This window comes from Durio zibethinus, chromosome 14 (genome assembly GCF_047325235.1).
Source record: "Durio zibethinus cultivar Kanyao isolate XHJ-2024 chromosome 14, ASM4732523v1, whole genome shotgun sequence".
NCBI lineage: Eukaryota > Viridiplantae > Streptophyta > Magnoliopsida > Malvales > Malvaceae > Durio > Durio zibethinus.
Window position 1 is genome coordinate 12,404,372 of NC_143175.1, and position 19,269 is coordinate 12,423,640.

The window sequence follows — 19,269 nt, forward strand, 5'->3', positions numbered from 1 at the left end:
TTAAATTTTAAATTTATTTATAAAATTTCTAAAATTTTATAATGTTTAAAATTACTGGATCTAATACTAATAACGCATAGTGAGAAAAGGAAACTGAACCACTTTTGAAATTGATGGGCTAAATTGCATAGCATTTTTCTTTTTGGTTCAAACCAAAAACTAAAATATCCGAGTCCATTAGGCCTGATGTTCACTTTAACCTCTAGTACCAAGCACTAGAACAACAGCAGCAGCAAAGAACGGTTGACAGTTGAATGCATAGAAGACGAAGAGAAGCTTTTGAAACCCTAAAAAACCCAGCGGTTTGATAAAAAGGTTTAATGAATGGCCTCATCTCTGCTTTTCTCTTCCAATTCACCACTCTCTTCCGCTACTCTTTTTAAGACCCACCCTCGCTTCCCTCGCCGACACCGCATCGTGAGTTTCCTTTTTCTTTTCTCTGAATTTAGAATCACTGCTGAATCTTTTTTTTTTCTTTTTTTACATTAATTTGTTATGACTGGCCAGCTAGCCTAGAGTAAGCTAAAATCTGGGCCTTTTTGTTTGCGGTGTTTTAGAGATGTAGTGTGGGCGAGCCGTTGAAGTTCGACAATGGAAAGCCTTACTTTCCTCTCCTCACCACTGAACCTGCATTGCCCACCTTTTTGTCGTCAAATACCCAATTGGAAAACGCTATCAACAAAAACGATACAAGGCTTCGTATATTTTCTGGCACTGCTAACCCTGCTCTAGCTCAGGTTTTAATTTTGCTCGATATAGTTTATACTATACTTTTAAATTCAGATCGTTTATCTTTCTAATGAGTATCTATATAATAGTATATATTTGTGTAATTCTGATATTGCTATTTCTGTATTGGATAGGAAATCGCATGCTATATGGGTCTGGAGCTTGGGAAAGTCAAGATAAAGCGTTTTGCTGATGGTGAGATTTATGTTCAGTTGCAAGAGAGTGTGAGAGGGTGTGATGTGTACCTGGTGCAACCCACTTGTCCCCCTGCCAATGAGAATCTTATGGAGCTTCTCATTATGGTTGATGCTTGTCGAAGGGCTTCTGCTAAGAATATTACTGCCGTTATTCCCTATTTTGGCTATGCCAGGGCTGACAGAAAGGTAACTCTTCCCATTATAGCACAATTATGCATAATTAGTAGATTTGGTTATATTCTTTTGCTTGCTGCGAAAACTTACTGCTACTACTGGAATGCTTGATCTAATGGATTTTGATTTCAGATTTCGAGTTCAATTATTATTAATTCCATTTCTTGGAATTGTGATTTCTACATAATAGAATTCTCTTCATTTTGGTTTTAATTGTGAATTCTGTGTCCTTTACTGTTTTTATAAACAATGAAAAATAATCTAATTATATTTGATTCATAGTCATTTCAAAAGAGCTAATTGAAGTATAAAATGAATTTAGTTGAATTATTTCCCTTGGAAGTTGGTTCTTCAAATACTACATATTGGCTTTTTAAAATTTCCAAACGCCCCATCAAACCATGAAGTCCCTGGATCTGAGAAAAAAAAAAAAGAAATGATACTTTTGCCGAGTATGAAAATTTAGGAGTCCTAAATATGACAAAGGTGCAGCGTTAGTTAATAGCTCTACTCTGCATATGCATTTTTCATTGGACTCATAAATATTGCTTTATTGGTTATAATCGTCCACTGTTATTTCAGACTCAAGGGCGTGAATCTATTGCTGCCAAACTCGTAGCAAATTTGATTACAGAAGCGGGTGCAAATCGTGTTCTTGCTTGTGATCTTCATTCTGGGCAATCCATGGGTTACTTTGATATTCCTGTGGATCATGTTTATGGTCAGGTAATTAACCTCTATATTATCTATATCCCTGTGATGTTCTATGTTTAGAGGTATGAATCTATATTACATTTAAGCATTAAGTACAATACTGGAGTATGGTACAAGAATCTGAATAGGAATTTAGCTCAAATTACTTTAAGTACTTATGAAAAGCCTAAAATATAATCCTCCCATGAGAAGTTGCTTTATATTCGTATTCTGTTTTTGACATGAACTTATGAATTGTTATTGCAAAAGCTTTATCCACTACCCTATCAGCTCCTCTTGCGTGCTGGTATATTTACTTTTTGCTTATTGCAAGTATTTCTCTTTGCAATTCCAGCCTGTGATTCTTGATTATCTTGCTAGCAAGAGAATATGTTCTGATGACTTGGTGGTAGTCTCGCCAGATGTTGGAGGTGTCGCCAGAGCACGTGCTTTTGCAAAAAAATTATCTGATGCACCTCTTGCAATTGTTGATAAAAGGCGTCATGGGCATAATGTTGCAGAGGTGAGATCTACTTATTTGTGGGTGTTGTGTTATGCTTCCTAGTTGGGTAGGACAGGATATTGTTTCTCTTTTTTCAAAAGTCTTGATTGATCAAAATTTCAATATTTGGGGGGAAGGGAAAATAATTGATAGAATTTTGAATATTCATGAACCTCAAAAGAAATGAAGTAGAGTATGGTGTAGAAGGTGTAAGGCAGGTCATTATCATTTGAATAGATAATAAATTATCTAGTTTGAAGTCATGTAATGTTGTGGCTGGGCACTTGCTATGCGTAGGGAAAAATTTTGGAAGCTGATAGAGAATAACACTCTTCTAGTCAAATGTCTGCTTCTATTCTCATGCTTTATCTCTTACTCTCTTTTTCGTTCACCCTTTTTATGCTGTAGAGTAATACGGTGTTATTCTCAAATTGAACTCAAAATCAACATACACATTATTTTGTAGGTCATGAATTTGATAGGTGACGTGAAAGGAAAGGTAGCAGTTATGGTGGATGACATGATTGACACAGCTGGTGAGTTATGTATTATCTCTTTAACTTTTGGGAAAAATGTGATTCAGATGATCCTAAGAATCAGAATGTATGGGCAATGCCATATATTATTTCTGCTTTGTCAGTATTAACATGTAAATGTTAGTTAGTGAATCCTTGTTAAATATTAATTATCAAGTTGTGGGTTTCACAGGGACAATTGCGAAAGGTGCTGCTCTATTGCATCAAGAAGGGGCCCGGGAAGTGTATGCATGTAGTACACATGCTGTTTTTAGGTATCTAGATCCTTAGCAGCTCATACCTTGGATGTTCTTTAGCATAGTGTGAAAATTTCTTTAGCAGAAGTTGCTTCCTGATAAATACACATATTCGAGCTATTTCACCTGGTGCAGGGGTTTCCACAACTCTTAAAAATTTGAGTTTATTCTGAATGTTCTTGGAGCAGTATTAGGAAGTTGGTTCCCCTTAAAACTGTTAAACTTTGGGATTTGTTTGAGTTGTGTTTGAAATGCTATTAAGGTAATGACGGCTTGATGCTCTAGCCTCAAAATACAAAAAGAACTGATCATCTTCTTTGACAGTAATAGAAGTCCAACTGAGTGTCTGGAATAAATCAGGCACCAGACTGTTAAAAGTACTATTGTACCAAATGACATCCATTCTGAGTTCCTTCACATGCATTTATCACAATGAAATCAGGGTGTTGGAGATCACAAGTACGTATGCGCTCCAAATTCCTTTAGGCACTTATGAAATATGATGGAATGGTCATTAAAAAGATCCTACGGATGGTTATATTGTTTGCTTTTTGGCAATTATATTGTTTGCTGTTTGGCAATCATTGCAAAACCCTTGTAGGTAAAGTCATAAGACTTTGTTATTCTGAGTTCTCTTGTTTGCGTGTTCTTGATAAAGACTGTTGTATTCAATGTATTATTATACCTTTGTAAATGCTCATCATATTCGTCCGTTTGTTTGTATGGTTACAGTCCTCCGGCAATAGAGAGGTTGTCAAGTGGTCTTTTCCAAGAAGTTATCATAACAAACACCATCCCAGTTTCAGAGCAGAATTATTTTCCTCAGTTGACGGTCCTCTCTGTGGCAAACCTTCTAGGAGAGACCATATGGCGTGTTCATGATGACTGCTCTGTGAGTGGCATCTTTCAGTAGAAACAATTTGTTATGCTCTTTCAAAGATTTCCTGGAAGTGCTTCATGCTCTTGCTTGTTATGATCTAACTTGTATTTTAGAGGACTTATAATTTAGTTTGGGCAATGTGTAGTGTGGAGAGTTTATTGATATGGAATATTTGTGATTGGCAGGGAGGGTTTGAACCCTATTCAACTTTGGGCATTGATTGATTTGTCCACTTGATGGTGGGAACAGAGTTGCCTTGCCTGCCTGGAACTGCAAAACAAATTGGTTTTATGGAACGGGGGATCAGAATGCGAATCATTGTCCATCTACTTGGGTGTGGTACAGTGGGGCTAGTTTTGTTAAAAATGCACACGAGGGTCTTTTTCTTTTTTTTTGTTTTTGTTTTTGTTGAGATCATGTGGTCCTATTTCTTTTCTGTATTTTTATATGGTACTATTTTTTGGTTGAAAAAATGTAATGGACTTTTATTTCATTAATGAATAATAAGTAATAGATTGTCTACAATTAAACGCATAGTGAATGCTGCGACTGCTTGTAGCCCAACCAAATGGAGAAAATACTCTCTAGGGGCAACAGGATTAGATAATTATATAATTGCAGTAAAAGTAAAAAAAAAAAATTTTAGAAGTAATATATCCAGTAATTATTAGCGGTATCTGGTACGGTGAGTAATCGGTAGTGTGTATTGTATGTATATAAACATTGCAACTGTCGGGCATTCAGCCAGCTAGCTAGACAGCCTAGGATAGGGTTTCACAAAGGGAACACATTTGCTCTCGTATCAGACCTTAGTAGGAAGTTTGGGTTCCAAATCAAACCCCTTGGCGGGAAGTGGGAAAAGAAAGATAACAAGAAAAACCCTAATTCGAAACACAGCAACCAAACCAAAATTGAGAAATGGGAAAGGATGAGGAGGAAATGCGTGGAGAGATTGAGGAGAGGCTGATCAACGAAGAATACAAAATTTGGAAAAAGAACACTCCTTTCCTCTACGATCTCGTCATTACCCACGCCCTCGAGTGGCCCTCTCTCACCGTTGAATGGCTTCCCGACCGCGACGAGCCTCCCGGCAAGGACTACTCTGTTCAAAAGATGATATTGGGCACCCACACCTCCGAAAACGAGCCCAATTACCTCATGCTGGCCCAGGTCCAGCTACCCCTCCAGGACTCCGAGAACGATGCTCGCCACTACGACCACGACCGTTCCGACCTCGGCGGCTTCGGATGCGCTAGCGGCAAGGTACAGATTATTCAGCAGATCAATCACGAAGGGGAGGTCAATAGGGCTCGTTATATGCCCCAAAATCCTTTCATTATAGCCACCAAGACGGTCAGCGCTGAGGTTTTTGTGTTCGACTACAGCAAGCATCCTTCCAAGCCGCCTTTGGATGGGGCCTGCAGTCCTGATTTGAGGCTCAGGGGCCATAGCACTGAGGGTTATGGTCTGTCTTGGAGCAAGTTCAAGCAAGGCCATTTGCTTAGTGGCTCTGATGATGCTCAGATTTGTCTATGGGATATCAATGCCACTCCCAAGAACAAGGCTCTTGATGCTATGCAGATCTTCAAGGTCCACGAGGGTGTTGTCGAAGACGTTGCATGGCATCTCAGACACGAGTACTTGTTTGGTTCCGTTGGGGATGACCAATACCTACTTATTTGGGACCTGCGAACCCCATCTGTCACCAAGCCTATCCAGTCCGTAGTTGCTCACCAGAGTGAGGTGCCTATCAATCAAAATTTTCTTTTCTTTTTTATTCTATATAGGTACCATATATATATATATATATATACACACACATATATAAATTCAACTTTTCCACTAAACTATTGTTTACTCGCTGATTTCTTAAATTTCTGTTTTAGTTAGGCTGAATATTACTTAAGATGTAGGAAATGAATTCGTTCATTGGAGATAGAAAGTGAACAAAACAACAGCATATGGAGTCAACTCTATTCACTTCTTGCTTCATTTGTCCGTCCTAGTTTAGTACCACTCCAGTCTGCCTTTAGTCGTTGTGCTCATTGTTTAGTCATAATTCAGATGAATAGAGTAAAATTTTAATTTATATATATGCTCCGATTTGTTCTTTTGTTGCGTGGAAATGCTAACAAGTTGCTAATTTTCAATGCTATATGGCAAGTTTGTACGCTTTCTGTGTTTTGATGTTGTTATTTTCATGTTATCAGGTTAACTGCTTGGCTTTCAATCCCTTTAATGAGTGGGTCGTGGCAACAGGTTCTACTGATAAGACAGTTAAGTTATTTGATCTCCGCAAGATCAGTACTGCACTCCACACCTTTGATAGCCACAAGTAAGAAATTTTACTCAAGGCATACTCTGGTTACTATTGTGGATTCTTGAAATATTCTTATTTTCTCTCTTTTTGGATACTTTATGCATTTTTGAAATTCTTGAAGATATGTTCATAACTAGTCATGAAGTTAATTTTGCAATGTGTGCAACAGGGAAGAAGTTTTCCAAGTTGGGTGGAATCCAAAGAATGAGACAATCTTAGCATCCTGTTGTCTTGGTAGAAGGCTCATGGTATGGGATCTCAGCAGGTGAGTAACTCATTGCCAAATTGTGTTCTTTTATGAGTGAATGTAACCTTAACTAAGTTTCTAAGCAAACAAAGAAAAAAAGGAGAAGGGAACTATGTACATTACATTGATGTGAACTTTTGCTCAACAAAATTAATTGGATCTCCTAGTTAATTTCTTTTGATGCAACTACGTGCAATGACCTCATTCACATTGATAATATTATGGTAATTTGATTCTTCTTTTGCAGGATTGATGAAGAACAGACACCAGAGGATGCTGAAGATGGTCCACCAGAGTTGCTCTTCATTCATGGGGGTCACACCAGTAAAATTTCTGATTTTTCATGGAACCCATGTGAAGATTGGGTTATTGCTAGTGTAGCTGAGGATAACATTCTTCAAATATGGCAGATGGCAGAGAATATTTACCATGATGAGGATGATATACCAGGAGATGAATCCACCAAAGGTTCTTAAATGTATCATTCTCCCCAACTTGAGGGGAGAGCCAACTGGGGAGCCAGAGAAGGTTGATAGATTTGTGAGTAAATTTAACTTGTTTTCATATGCTCAATAGTTGGAAATGGTATTATCCACCCCGCTCTCAACTCTTTAACTCCTTTTGTGTGAATTTGTGTTTTGACCCCATCTACTGAACTGTAACTGCTATTAAATACATGTATCGTATTTAACTATTTATTTGCATAGGTATCTTCTTTTAATCTCTAAATTTCCGTCTGCTAGTAAATAATGTTTTTGTTGCTTGAACTTTTGTTTCTGAAAGTAAAAAATGCACCCAAAAAAAAAAAAAGGGATTAAAAAGCAAACAATGAATGTGAAAGATTATAGATAGATAAAACATGTAATTACCTCAAGATAGTAAATTATATTATTTTATATTTATAAAGACATTATTGTATAATGGTGGTTTGCTTAATTAATTGTATTTTAATCAATTATGACTTTTTTTTTTTATTTTTGTTTAAAGTAGCCTTTTAGGAAGTACCAAAAATATTGTAAAGTATCAATAAAAAAGTCAAGATTTTCTAGCAAGATTGGACTCCAATTGTTTCGTTTTGTATTTGGCGAGGGCAAAGAGAAGTCTTAGACTTGGATGTAAGGATATTCAGAATTTTCTGCATGTCTCCTGCCCTTTCCAGGTCTATGTATTAGTGTTGCATTTTGTCAGGCGGTGACGTGATGCAGAGACCACAATCGAAGTTTGGTCTTCATTCTTTGTGCTAAAATCTACTATCTCAGAGTACCACGCTCTAATTTCAACCTCCAACCAGCCCAATCATGTGGGTCATCTGAAGTGAAAATGGGTGGCATTTTAATAGAAGTGTTGATGATGATATAATATAAATATAATAAAAAATATATAAAAGTGATAATTTAAATTTTTAATAATAATTTTATATAAATTTAACAAAACTAAAAAATAATTTTGTATTTTCGTATCAATATAAATAAATTATATTGATATGAATGAATTGTAACATAAATTTCATATAAAATTTAATACTATGTATGATACAAATACATAAATTACCATTTTTACATTTTAACCTCAGTTCGGTCTTCCTGGGTAGGCTCAAGTTTCTAGTTTCTGCTGCCTTTGCAACACTGCCTCTCCCAGCGTAAAACAAGTTTGTCAAAAGCCAAATGCAAGTTCTAATGTTTCCTGATTAATAAGAAATGATGTCCATCTCCAAAACCCTCAAAATATAAATGAGTCTCCTTCGGAGGCAGTAATTAATGAGGAAGGACAGGATAACAGAGAGAAGGCAAGTAGAGGAGGAACAGTGTTTACTTCACGGTAGATCTAATGCTTAGAAGCCGCATTCTCATTCCATCATACTGTGCAAAGAGTATCAACTAGTTTAAGATATACGATAACAGCAATGTTTTACTGCAAACTGTAGAAAACCTGTAACTTTTTGCTCTATTTTAATGGAGGGAACTTGGATCCTTTGGAATTTAAGGTGCCCATCTAAATAGAATTTCAGAATCAGCTGCATGCCTGAAAATCACCACTTGGTTTACACAACATGGAGCCTCATCTGTGATAAATTTGCCTAGTCTCATCACGTCTTCATATCCATGCTTCCACCAACTCTTCATATCTCATTACCTGAATTGTTCTGCTCATAATGAAGCAGTCGATCTGCTGCGCTCTGCGAACCATGGTCACCTTGAATCTTACACTTACTATCTTGGGTGTGATCAGCATCTCTTTTCATGAAATGAAAGCCCATTATGTGCCTGTATTCCCCAGTTCCAAGGCAACGGGAGCAGTAGCTGAGGCCACTACCACCACAAGTCCTGCACCTGCAGAAGTGATCAGAAAAAGTTGATTGAAGCACCACTACCAGGGAATATGCAGCTTAGTTGTGAATGATGCATGGTTTGATGCCTCACCATTTTGGCCATTCTCCTTTGGGAAGCATCTCTAGATGAACACGGTTTGTCCTTCCTGCAATATTACAACATAACAGTACCATAAGCAAGAGCATAACATAGGGAGAGTCCAAAAGAATGAATCATATCATAAAAGCTAATGCATATTGTGCGCGAAGCAACAGAGCAGAATAATGCAGAAAACAAATTCAAATAGTGGCAGAAAAAGGTAGAAAGCAAAAATTTACAGGTTACCCTAAAGGGGATACAAGAAGAAAAAGTCCAAAAAATTTGACAAATGAACTAATTCTAACCATTAATTACCATTCAGAAAATCGGATCATCACTTTACAATTTCAATTTCACTTTTACCTTTTCATAATAGAAAAAAGTATTATCAGGATCTGACAATAAAATAAAAATGGTTCACCACTGAAGAGTAATTAAAAACAAAGAAAATAAAAGAAAAGAAGTCTGTAGAAGAAAAATTGATCCTAGAATGTAAACCTTATACATACCCCACCCCACCCCACCCCCCAAAAAAAACAAATTGTCTCTTCCAGTTGGCGACAGACTGTTTGAGTTTTGAAAGTCTCAAAGGCATATTATATTGCCTAAGAATTCCTAGATGAACCTACACAACAGTTTCTTACACCCAAGAAATCATGTAGGAGGGAAGAAAGACCTCTTCCATAACAATCACGGCAATCAACTCTGCCACTTCCCTGGCAGACAACACATGGTGTATCAGGCTTCTTCATTCTCTCTCGCCAAACATTTGACTGCACAAACAAGAAATGAATGAACATAAACAACCCAAATCACTTCCAACTTTTGCTTAATTCACAGAAACATAACTTCGGTTTGATGGCAGTTAGCTTTTAGATAAAACAAAATCCTTTTAAAACTGATCAGGTATGGTTCTGGTGTAAAATGCTACTATACTGTATTGTTTCTGTTTCAAAGTTCAGTTGCTTGCGATTATAAGAATGAATGCAACCCTATTTGTTTACAAGCACAACAAGTTCTTCATGGGCATCTAGGAGCATGACTGAATAAGACATGGCCATGAATCAGATATTCGAAACACAAACATGCTTTAAACAATGGTAAAAGAAACAAACAATCGTTTAAAGAATAAGCTAACGCAATGTTAACTAATAGCAACATCATTATTTATTTTCCAAAGGAATGCATATTTTCGCATAATAGAATCACATATGTACATAAGGGTTTGAACAAGAATTACAAAGGCCATGAACAGAAACATTAAAACATACTGGAACAAACTTTTTCCCTTTTCTTCACCTCAAATCATTACAAGCGGTGTCTAGAAATCACGAGAACTATTCTTTTTCCTGCCATAACTACTTTTAAGTTGGTCAATTGGGAACAAGAAAAATACTCGATAAAAACTAGGGTTGGAAATTTTTGGAGCCCAAAAACACAATCTTATTTTTAAGTAGAAAATGGTAAGTTTGGTGAGGTTTTATGTCTATGGAATTGGGAAACTGAAAGACAATGAATGGAAAAAGAAGGGAGCTTTGCCTCAGTTCTGACGACCCAAGTGGGTTTAGAGAGTGAGAGACGACGAGGAGCAGGAAGACCACCACTGGATCTCCAACTCTCCAATCGGACGGCTGCGAGCACGCTTACCGTTGACGCCACTGCCATCGACATTCAGTTATGCAGCTTCCCTTCTTCTCCTCTCTCCAACTTGCAGGCTATACACCAAGACCCTACAAGATGTAACTTTTTGCTAGGCCCCAACCCCCGCCTTTAACATCTTTTCTTTTCCTGCTCGCAGCTGTGGCTGTGCTTTAAACATTTACTTAAAATAGATAACAATAACAATAGCAAAAATCTCTACAGCTTGTTGGGTTATAGGCAAAAAAGCTGTAGGGAAGACATTAGAGATTAGATTCGAAATAAGTTTTTTTTTTTTTTTTTTTTCATATAACAAAGCGTTGCTCTTCCTTAAAATAAAAAAAAATAACAAAAACAATAATATTGGCACTTCTATTTACACCCTTTTTTTTTTTTTTTTTACATCCTATTTTTTAAAAATTATTTTTAAGTAAAATTATTTAAATATTTTTATTATAAATTTTTAGACATTTATTATTTTTGAAAAATTATATCACTTCTCAAAAATATATTTATAAAAAGACAATATTTTTTGAAAATATACTTTTAAAAATGTTAAAATAAAATTTTATGAAAAATTACAAAAAAAATATTTTATTAAAATTATTTATAAATTATTGTAATAAAAAATTATTATTAAAAAATAATAAATTCTAAAGTTAATAAAAAAGTTACTTTTACTATTTTGATTTTAAAGAAACAATAAAATTTTATGATATCTTAATTAAATATTTTATCTTTTGATGTTATAAAGAGTGATAAAAGAACTATCCAGCATAATCAACATATAAGAGTTAAAACTTCTTAAAACTATATAAATAATGTTACTTAATATTACATAATTTTATTGAAATTTAATACGCTAATTCATAAAATCCATCATGATAAATATATGGAGAGATTTTTCCAAAGAGTTTAGTTTAATTAAAGTTATTATAAAATTTTAATAATGATACAAAAATATATTTATTAAAAAATGATAAATTTTAAATTTATAAAAAAAATTATATTTACTATTTTATCTTTAATTTAATCAGACCCTTATAAAATATTATTATTTCTCTAAGATAAAAATAGTAAAAGTAAATTTTTTATTAATTTTAAAATTTATGATTTTTTTATAATAATTTTTTTATTACACCTATTTATAAATAATTTTAATAAAAAAATTTTTTTATAAATTTTATAAAATTTCACTCCAACACTTTCAAAAATGCATTTCCAAGAAATGTTTTGACTTCTTAGTAATACATTTATGAAAGTTACAAAACTTATGATAAGGGTATTTAAGTAATTACACTTAAAAAATTGAAAAAAAATGGTTGTAGAGAGAAAAAATGGAGGTGTATTTAAATTTTTCCATAACGCTATAATCTTTTCTTCACAAATCATTTATAAGAAAAGAAAAACTTATTGTTAATAAGCATATATAAATTCCAATATAAAAGGGAATATTAAATCATCAATAATCAATAATCATCATCAATAATTAATAATTAATAACAATCTATACATATCTAGATTAAAAGAATCCTTAAAGGATCCTGGGCTTGACAACTATCCATTCTTTTTGTTTTTTTTAGATTCATAAGTGTCTGATTTTCATTTCTTTTTTGGCAAGGGAGTTGAAGTTTTGTTTGGCTTTTGTAGATTTCCATATTTTATTTTTTTTTAGGATTTCAGTGTAAGATAATTTGCAACATTAAAAAAGATTCAAAAAACTAAAACTTTGGTGCAAAAAACACAAATAGCATTATCAATTATGTATAAAGCTTTATGTTGTTTCGAAGTTGTTATTGATATGTTTCTTTTTTTAGTTTTAGTGTTTTTTTTTTTTTTTTGTCTTTGGTTTTAGATGAAAGTTTTTCCTCTTTTGGTTACTAATTTGAATTTAGGTTTGATTTTTTTGTTTGTTTTTGTCTAATTGTTTTAGCTTTATGAGTTGAATAACTGAATGGGGTTTGAATTCTTTTTTTTTTATTTTTTTTAATGTTTTGTTTTGTTTTATGTTTAAATTTTTTGAATTACTTTTTATGAGGTTTGGATGTTATTTTATTCTAATTTGAATTACCTTAATGGTGGTGTTTTTATTTTTGTTTATAAGAAATGTTTTTGTTAATGATGAATGATGGTTCGAATGAGATTTTTTTTACTGCATGTTGTTTAAAAAAAAATTTAAAATTGTTTAAAAGTTTTTTTTCTCTTTTGGTTATTAATTTGAATTTGGGTTTCACTCTTTTAGTTGTTTTCTTGAAATGGTTTTGGGTTTGTGGAGTTGATTGAATGGGGTTTGAATTCTTTTTTTGAGTTTTTTTTTTTCAATGTTTTGTTTTGTTTTCTTTAATTTCTTTGAATTATTTGTTTTTAGGTTTGCATGTTATTTTATTTTGATTTAAAATAACTTAATGGTATTGTTTTTCTTTTTCTTGGTAAAGACTATTTTGTTAATAATGGATAATGGTTCAAATGTGATTTTTTTGCTATGTGTTATTTAAAAAGAATTCTTTCTTGAAATTGGTTGGTAACATTTTTATTCTTCTCATGATTTTTTGTGTTTGTAATGATAGATGATAGTTTAATTGGGATTTTTTTGGTTGCATGTTTTTTCAAAAGAGTTCTTTCTTTATTTGATTACTATTTTCTTTTTTCCCTAAGAATTGTTGAAGGTTGTTCCTTGATTTGGTTTAAGGTGAATAGATGACTAGATTTTCTATTTGTTCGGTTGGTTATCTATTTATATATTTTTTTGAATGACAGATAATAATTTTAATGTGATTTTCTTTATTGCATGTTATTTCATAAGATTTGTTTTTGAGTTGGTTTTTTTTTTTTTAGGGTTGTATATTATTTAATTGCAAATTGAAATTGTATTAGTGTTTTTTTTTTTTTATGCTTGGTTTTGAGCCATTTTTGTGTTAGATTGATTGTTAGTATCATGTATTTCTTATCATTTTGCTTTTTCTTTTAGTTGTCTTGGTTACTTTATACTTTTTGTCTCATTAATGAAAAAGGTTTGAATGAAAATTTTTTTGGTTTTGCATGTTATTTGAATCAGATTTTTTAAATTTATTATATTTTATTTTTTTCTAGGTATTGTTAAAGGTTCTTGGTTGATTAAGTTTGATGTAAGTTTAAAGTTAAGTTTTTGTTTCTATATTGTTATTGTCTTTCTTTTTATTTGTTTTTGCTTTATTTTTTAGATTCATTATCTTTGTTCAATTGCTTTTGAATGTGTGTCAATTTTTTTTTTTTGGTTTTTTTTCTTAATCTCTTACTTTTTTTCTGTAAGTAGTTGTATTGTCTGTTTGTTTTCTTTTGCTCTGTGTATATATTGCTTGAAAGTTTGTATGTTGAGTAATAGCTTTTATGCATGGATCTTGTTAGTTGCACAAAAAAGAATAGGATTAGTCGAGCAAAGGAGAATAGGATCAAGAGATTGAAAAGTTTACAATATGATAGGTTGAAAAGACAAGAAAATCTATCTATGGGTAACATTTATTGGTTTGCTATTGATAAACCTCAAGATAATAGATGTGTTGGTCAAGTTAGGAGTAGAAGATTTTCAAGTTTGGTAAGTAATTTAATAAGGTTTGCTAGTGATGTAGCAGAATATGTTAATGGAAAAGATAGATATCAGTCTCATATATCATTGCATTCATTTGTTGATGTTAATAGAGAATTACAGATAGTTGTACTTAAAACATTTAAGTCCATTGTTGCAAGAGATTTAATAATTCATATATTAAAGAAAAGAAAGTTTAGGTTGCAACTAGATAGTTCAGCAAGTTTTTCTAGATGTGGTTCAGATTCAGGCTTGGTTGTCATGAATCTACTTGTAATATATGATTCATTTGTTAACCTTTATATGTTTTTTTCTCCTTCAGTTATATGGCAATGGTTGGCTTATATTAGTTTTGTGTTTTTGTCAATAATATCTTTAAGTGGTAAGCATGATATAAGAGTTTGTTTAAAAAACCAAGAAAAATTGAGTGCCTATAGTAGGGATATAAGATAAAATGAGCATTCAAGTGAGTTAGATTACATTTACTATAGTTTATTCATTGATAATTTAATTTGTTTGTTTTATTTTGTGTGATGCTGATAAGTTTCTTTTTACTATGCTTTTTTCATTCTTTGTTCAAAGAATATGTTTTGAAGCTTTTTTAATTTCAACGATCTTAAATTTTTTTATCCTTTCTGTGTGCTGTAATGTGATACAATGAGAAAGTTGATATCTCAAGGCAAACATAAAATTTTACATTTACATTATGTTGTCAGCAAGAAATTGTTCGGCTGTTTGTTTTCAAAAAAAAAAAAAAAACTCTTGAGTTTTTAGATGGCTTACTAAAATATGATGGAGGACATAGATGTGTAGATTTTAGAAATAATATAAGAGTATACAATTCTATGTTCCAATTTAACTCAACCAGAGGTAAAGTCGATAGCAGTATCAGTAATAGAGTAGGCATATATGTTTTCAAGATCTGTGAACAAAATCATTATAAGATTAGGCCTTTGCTTCCTTTTCTTCACTAGAATCCTAAATTTGCTCAGATGTATGTATATGATACTAAAAATGAAATTTTGAATAAGATGCCTATGTTTAGGATTTGTCATAAAGGTTTAAAAGTTGACCAACTATTGTAGATGGTTTGATTAGGATGCTTGATGCAAACAATGAGATTGTTAAAGTGTTTAAATCAACTAGAGATAGGTTTAGGCATTCTAATTATATTCTTATAAGGTTGAGATTGATAGGCAAGAGGGAACAGAGAGATAGAACTTATATTCTTCCAAGTGGGTATGAAGTTACTGCACTAATAGTGGGAGACATAAGTGAGTATGACAGATGGTGAAATACAATCATTGATCATAAATATGATGGTTTGAAGAAAATCAATGATTTTAATCCTTTTTTAATGGTTTACAATATTTTTTGTTATTTTCTTATGGTGAGATGGCTACAATGTTGATATCAAATATGTTAACTCACCTAAAAAAAAAAAAAGGTAAACAAAAACATTGATAATGTGTAACTATTATACGTTCGTTGTTCTAAACAAAATAGGCTCGGGTGATACTTTGTTATAAGGTGGTAGGTTGTTTCAACAGTTTGTTGTGGATGTATATGCCACTATTGAAAAATACAGCTTTAACTTAGAAATGATAATCGAAAAGCTATTAGATCTAAAATGTATAAAGATGTTAGGGTTTAGTCATAAATGGTGAGCTTTAGGGTAACTCTATCAGTAAACGGGTCATATTGCCAACAAGTCTTATAGTTGGTCCTTGATGTTTATTCTAGAACAATCAAGATGCAATGGCAATTTATAGGTTCTATGATTATCCTAATCTATTCATAACATTTACAAGCAATGCTCAATTGCTAGAAATTCAAAAGTATTAGTGTTAATCCCAAGTCAACGAGCTGATGATAGGCCTGACATGTGGTATGGGTTTTCAATATTAAATTATGATACTTCATGGATAATTTAACAAAGAAGAATCATTTTAGTCGTATTGTCCCAAGTTAGTTTGTTTTACTTTATTGTTATGATTCTTCTAATATGCTGATTGTTTTTTCAAAGAATAGTTCATATATTTTTCTCTTTCTGTGGGATGTCTCATGTAATGACTTATACAATTACGTTTCAAAAGTATGGGTTACCCCATAGTCATATTTTTTTGTGGTTGCATCGTGATGCCAAATGTAATCTTTCTAATAAAATTGATATGATTATATCCATTAAAATACCTAATAAAAGATTTGACCCTATGGGATATGAAGTTATTATGAATTTCATGATTCATGACCCATGTGGTACTACATTTACTTAAGCACTATGCATGTTCAAGGGGTGGTACTCTAAATTTATCCCAGAGAAGTTTTAATTAGAGACTACAATTAATAAAGATGATTTCCATTGTATAGAAGAAAGGAAAGAACTATTTGAGAAGATTTTGCATTTAGAAATACAGTTGAATTTGATAATTGGTTCATTATCTTGCACAATATAGATTTAGTTGCTTTTTAATGTCTTTAAAAATAAACCACTTATCTTTAGTTGCTTTGAATTCTTACTTTTAACCAATTCAAGTATAACTCCTCTTAATGAAAATTCAAATTAACTTGAAGTTGGTTTCCTTGTTATTTTTTTATAATATTTAGCAACTAAGCCATGAGAGCGTCGTCTCTCTTCATATATTTTACTCCAACCACCAGTTCTTTATCTAAATTCTTGTTTTGCCACTCATGTTGTGATTAGATACTATTTCACATGACTTATCTAGTAGTAGTCTCTTCATCAATAAATCCTTCATAATCATAGTCTTTCCTTCTTAATTGAGATAAGAATCAAAGTTGTTAATACCATACTTGACAACATTTTAGGGTTTTTTTTTTTTTAAATATGGTATCTATCCACACCAGTGGTTTTAGTATATTATTTTGGAATTTTTGGTTTAGTATAAATATATATGAATTTGTATATTATAATACTATTAATAGTCAACAAAAAAATGCAATATTTTCAAAATTCCAATAAATAAGTTTAAAATTATAAAAATAATATCATAAAATTTCATGATATTTTTAAATTCTTAATCTGATTATATGATATTTAAATAAGTATTTTTTTATACAAATATTAAGTTAAAAACAAAGAGATGAAAAAAATTAATCTTAGCTTCACGATTTTTAAACTTTAGAAAGGGTGTACAATTACTTTCTTGAAAGAGATTGAAATACTTATGAACTTTGTTTTGAAAAAATAAAGTATAAAAAAAAAGTAACAATAAAAGATAAAGAAACTCAACTTTTAAAGGTTATTTTGTTAATTAATTTTATTTTTATTATGTTAAAAATAGTCAAATAACAAAAAACAAATTAAAAATTACAAAATATGTTTCATATTTACATACCGACTGAAAAGAGCTAATATACCAAAATTCACCAAAACTAATCGAAACTGACGAAAATAATCGATATTATCTAATACCAAATCCGGTATGAAAAATATCTTTAGATGTATCATATTTTGATATAATTGGAGTATGCTGGTCGGTATGGCTAGTATTAAAACAAAATTAACAACTATGAGAAGAATTCATCTTTTCTACTTTTGTTGTTAATTTTCTTTGATTTATTTTCTTGAAGGAGTTTCATCATACTTTCTTTTTCCACACTTATTAATAATATTGTTAAAAAAAAAGGAAAAAATTTGTTGCACATATTTATATAATTATATAATTTTTATTGAGAAATTAAAAATAATATTTTCAAAGGAATTATAAAAACGTAACATATCAGTAACATTAAGGTATGGTGCAATATTGCCAATTTTATGAATAATGTGTTTCTGGAAGTGTGTTATTCTTTATTTTGCAACTTTGTCACAAAATTTATATAAAACATTTTCTTTTGTATTTGGCACAAGAATTCCAAAAATACAAACTTATATCATCACTTGGTGTGCCTTTATTCCTTTACTTGATAACTCTTCACATGACGGCATGATTGTTATTTTTTATAAAAATAAAATAAATTTATATTTAGAAATATTAATATTACTTATTCCGTTATTAAAATTAAATCTATGTTAAATTTTTAAATTTTTTGTTTTTAATCTTAAAAGTAATAGATCATGAAATGCTCAATTTATTAAGTAACTTAATCTTTTTGGCACATTAATTGATATAAAAAAATTTTTATCACAAATTAGTTCCAATTTATTATATAATGAATAGAATTTCAATAATTACACAAAAAATAATAATAACTTAATAAGAATTAATCTAATAGCAAAAAATTGACAACAACATAAATACCAAAACAACAAAAAGAACATTACTTTCAAATCTAAAATCATAAATTAATAAATAACAAAATAAAAATTTAATTATTCAATTTTAATTATTTTTTATCTAGCCTATACAAAAAAATTTACCAAAAATTTCATCTAATCTCTATATATATCATATTAAATTATTAATCCTTTAATTTTTTTCAATTATAAACTTCTTTCAATCCCTTTAACTAGATTTTCTTTAAAAAAAAATTCAAGAATTAAAATTTCTCAAATTTATCTTTTAATAAATTAAATACTAAAAAAAATTACTCGAGTACTCGACTCATCACCCAACCATACTCAACCACTCTACATCTCACCTCACGTGCCCACCCTTATAATACTTTACTCAACATTCTCCTACATTCAATCTCTCTTGATCTTTCCACTTTCCAACTCTAGTATCCACTTTAAAATGATTGAACTGGACTCTCCACCACATTCTGACTCATACGCCTCCATCCAACCACTAATCTCTCTTCTCTAGCATCTCCATAAAATCCAATCCCTAGTCAGCAAATCATAACTCTCTCATACACCTCTTATCCCCTTTAGCCTATATTCATCCCAAATCTCAATTTATCCATCTCGATTCCTATGGTCATGCTAGTTTGTCTTCAATATTCCCACTGTCATTGCCTCTAGTCACAAATGCTGCTCAGAGCCTTGGCCTTATCTTTTCTTTTTCTCACAAAGATCTATATTCAACAACAACTTAAAGGCAACAATTTTTTAACAAAAAAAAAGATAATTTTAACTTACTCTTACTTTCAGTTATTTATTCTTTGATTTTGATTCTTGATTAAGGTCCTTAATTCTTGATTAAGGTTAACTTGAATTTGGGTATTTGGTGAATTAAGTT

At 31.5% G+C, this 19,269-nt stretch overlaps 3 protein-coding genes across 3 annotated transcripts; 2 read left to right on the forward strand and 1 right to left on the reverse strand.

Annotated features, from left to right (window-relative positions):
• Positions 1 to 100: 100 nt before the first annotated feature.
• LOC111293957 (Phosphoribosyltransferase family protein) lies at positions 101 to 4,477 on the forward strand. Its single transcript, XM_022887039.2, has 9 exons — positions 101 to 417; positions 558 to 737; positions 864 to 1,112; positions 1,683 to 1,826; positions 2,149 to 2,316; positions 2,762 to 2,831; positions 3,004 to 3,085; positions 3,800 to 3,959; positions 4,133 to 4,477. Exons 1-9 carry the CDS (start codon positions 325 to 327, stop codon positions 4,169 to 4,171), a joined length of 1,185 nt encoding a protein of 394 aa, XP_022742774.2. The 5' UTR covers positions 101 to 324; the 3' UTR covers positions 4,172 to 4,477.
• Positions 4,478 to 4,622: 145 nt separating this feature from the next.
• On the forward strand, positions 4,623 to 7,243 carry MSI1 (Transducin/WD40 repeat-like superfamily protein). The gene is made up of 4 exons (XM_022888575.2): positions 4,623 to 5,690; positions 6,158 to 6,282; positions 6,437 to 6,532; positions 6,762 to 7,243. Exons 1-4 carry the CDS (start codon positions 4,866 to 4,868, stop codon positions 6,988 to 6,990), a joined length of 1,275 nt encoding a protein of 424 aa, XP_022744310.1. The 5' UTR covers positions 4,623 to 4,865; the 3' UTR covers positions 6,991 to 7,243.
• Positions 7,244 to 8,333: 1,090 nt separating this feature from the next.
• Positions 8,334 to 10,857, reverse strand: ENA (DnaJ/Hsp40 cysteine-rich domain superfamily protein). The gene is made up of 4 exons (XM_022887255.2): positions 10,462 to 10,857; positions 9,599 to 9,695; positions 8,935 to 8,989; positions 8,334 to 8,844 (listed from the first exon to the last, which is right to left on the reverse strand). The coding sequence occupies exons 1-4, from the start codon at positions 10,591 to 10,593 to the stop codon at positions 8,634 to 8,636; spliced, it is 495 nt and encodes a 164-aa protein (XP_022742990.1). The 5' UTR covers positions 10,594 to 10,857; the 3' UTR covers positions 8,334 to 8,633.
• Positions 10,858 to 19,269: the final 8,412 nt, after the last annotated feature.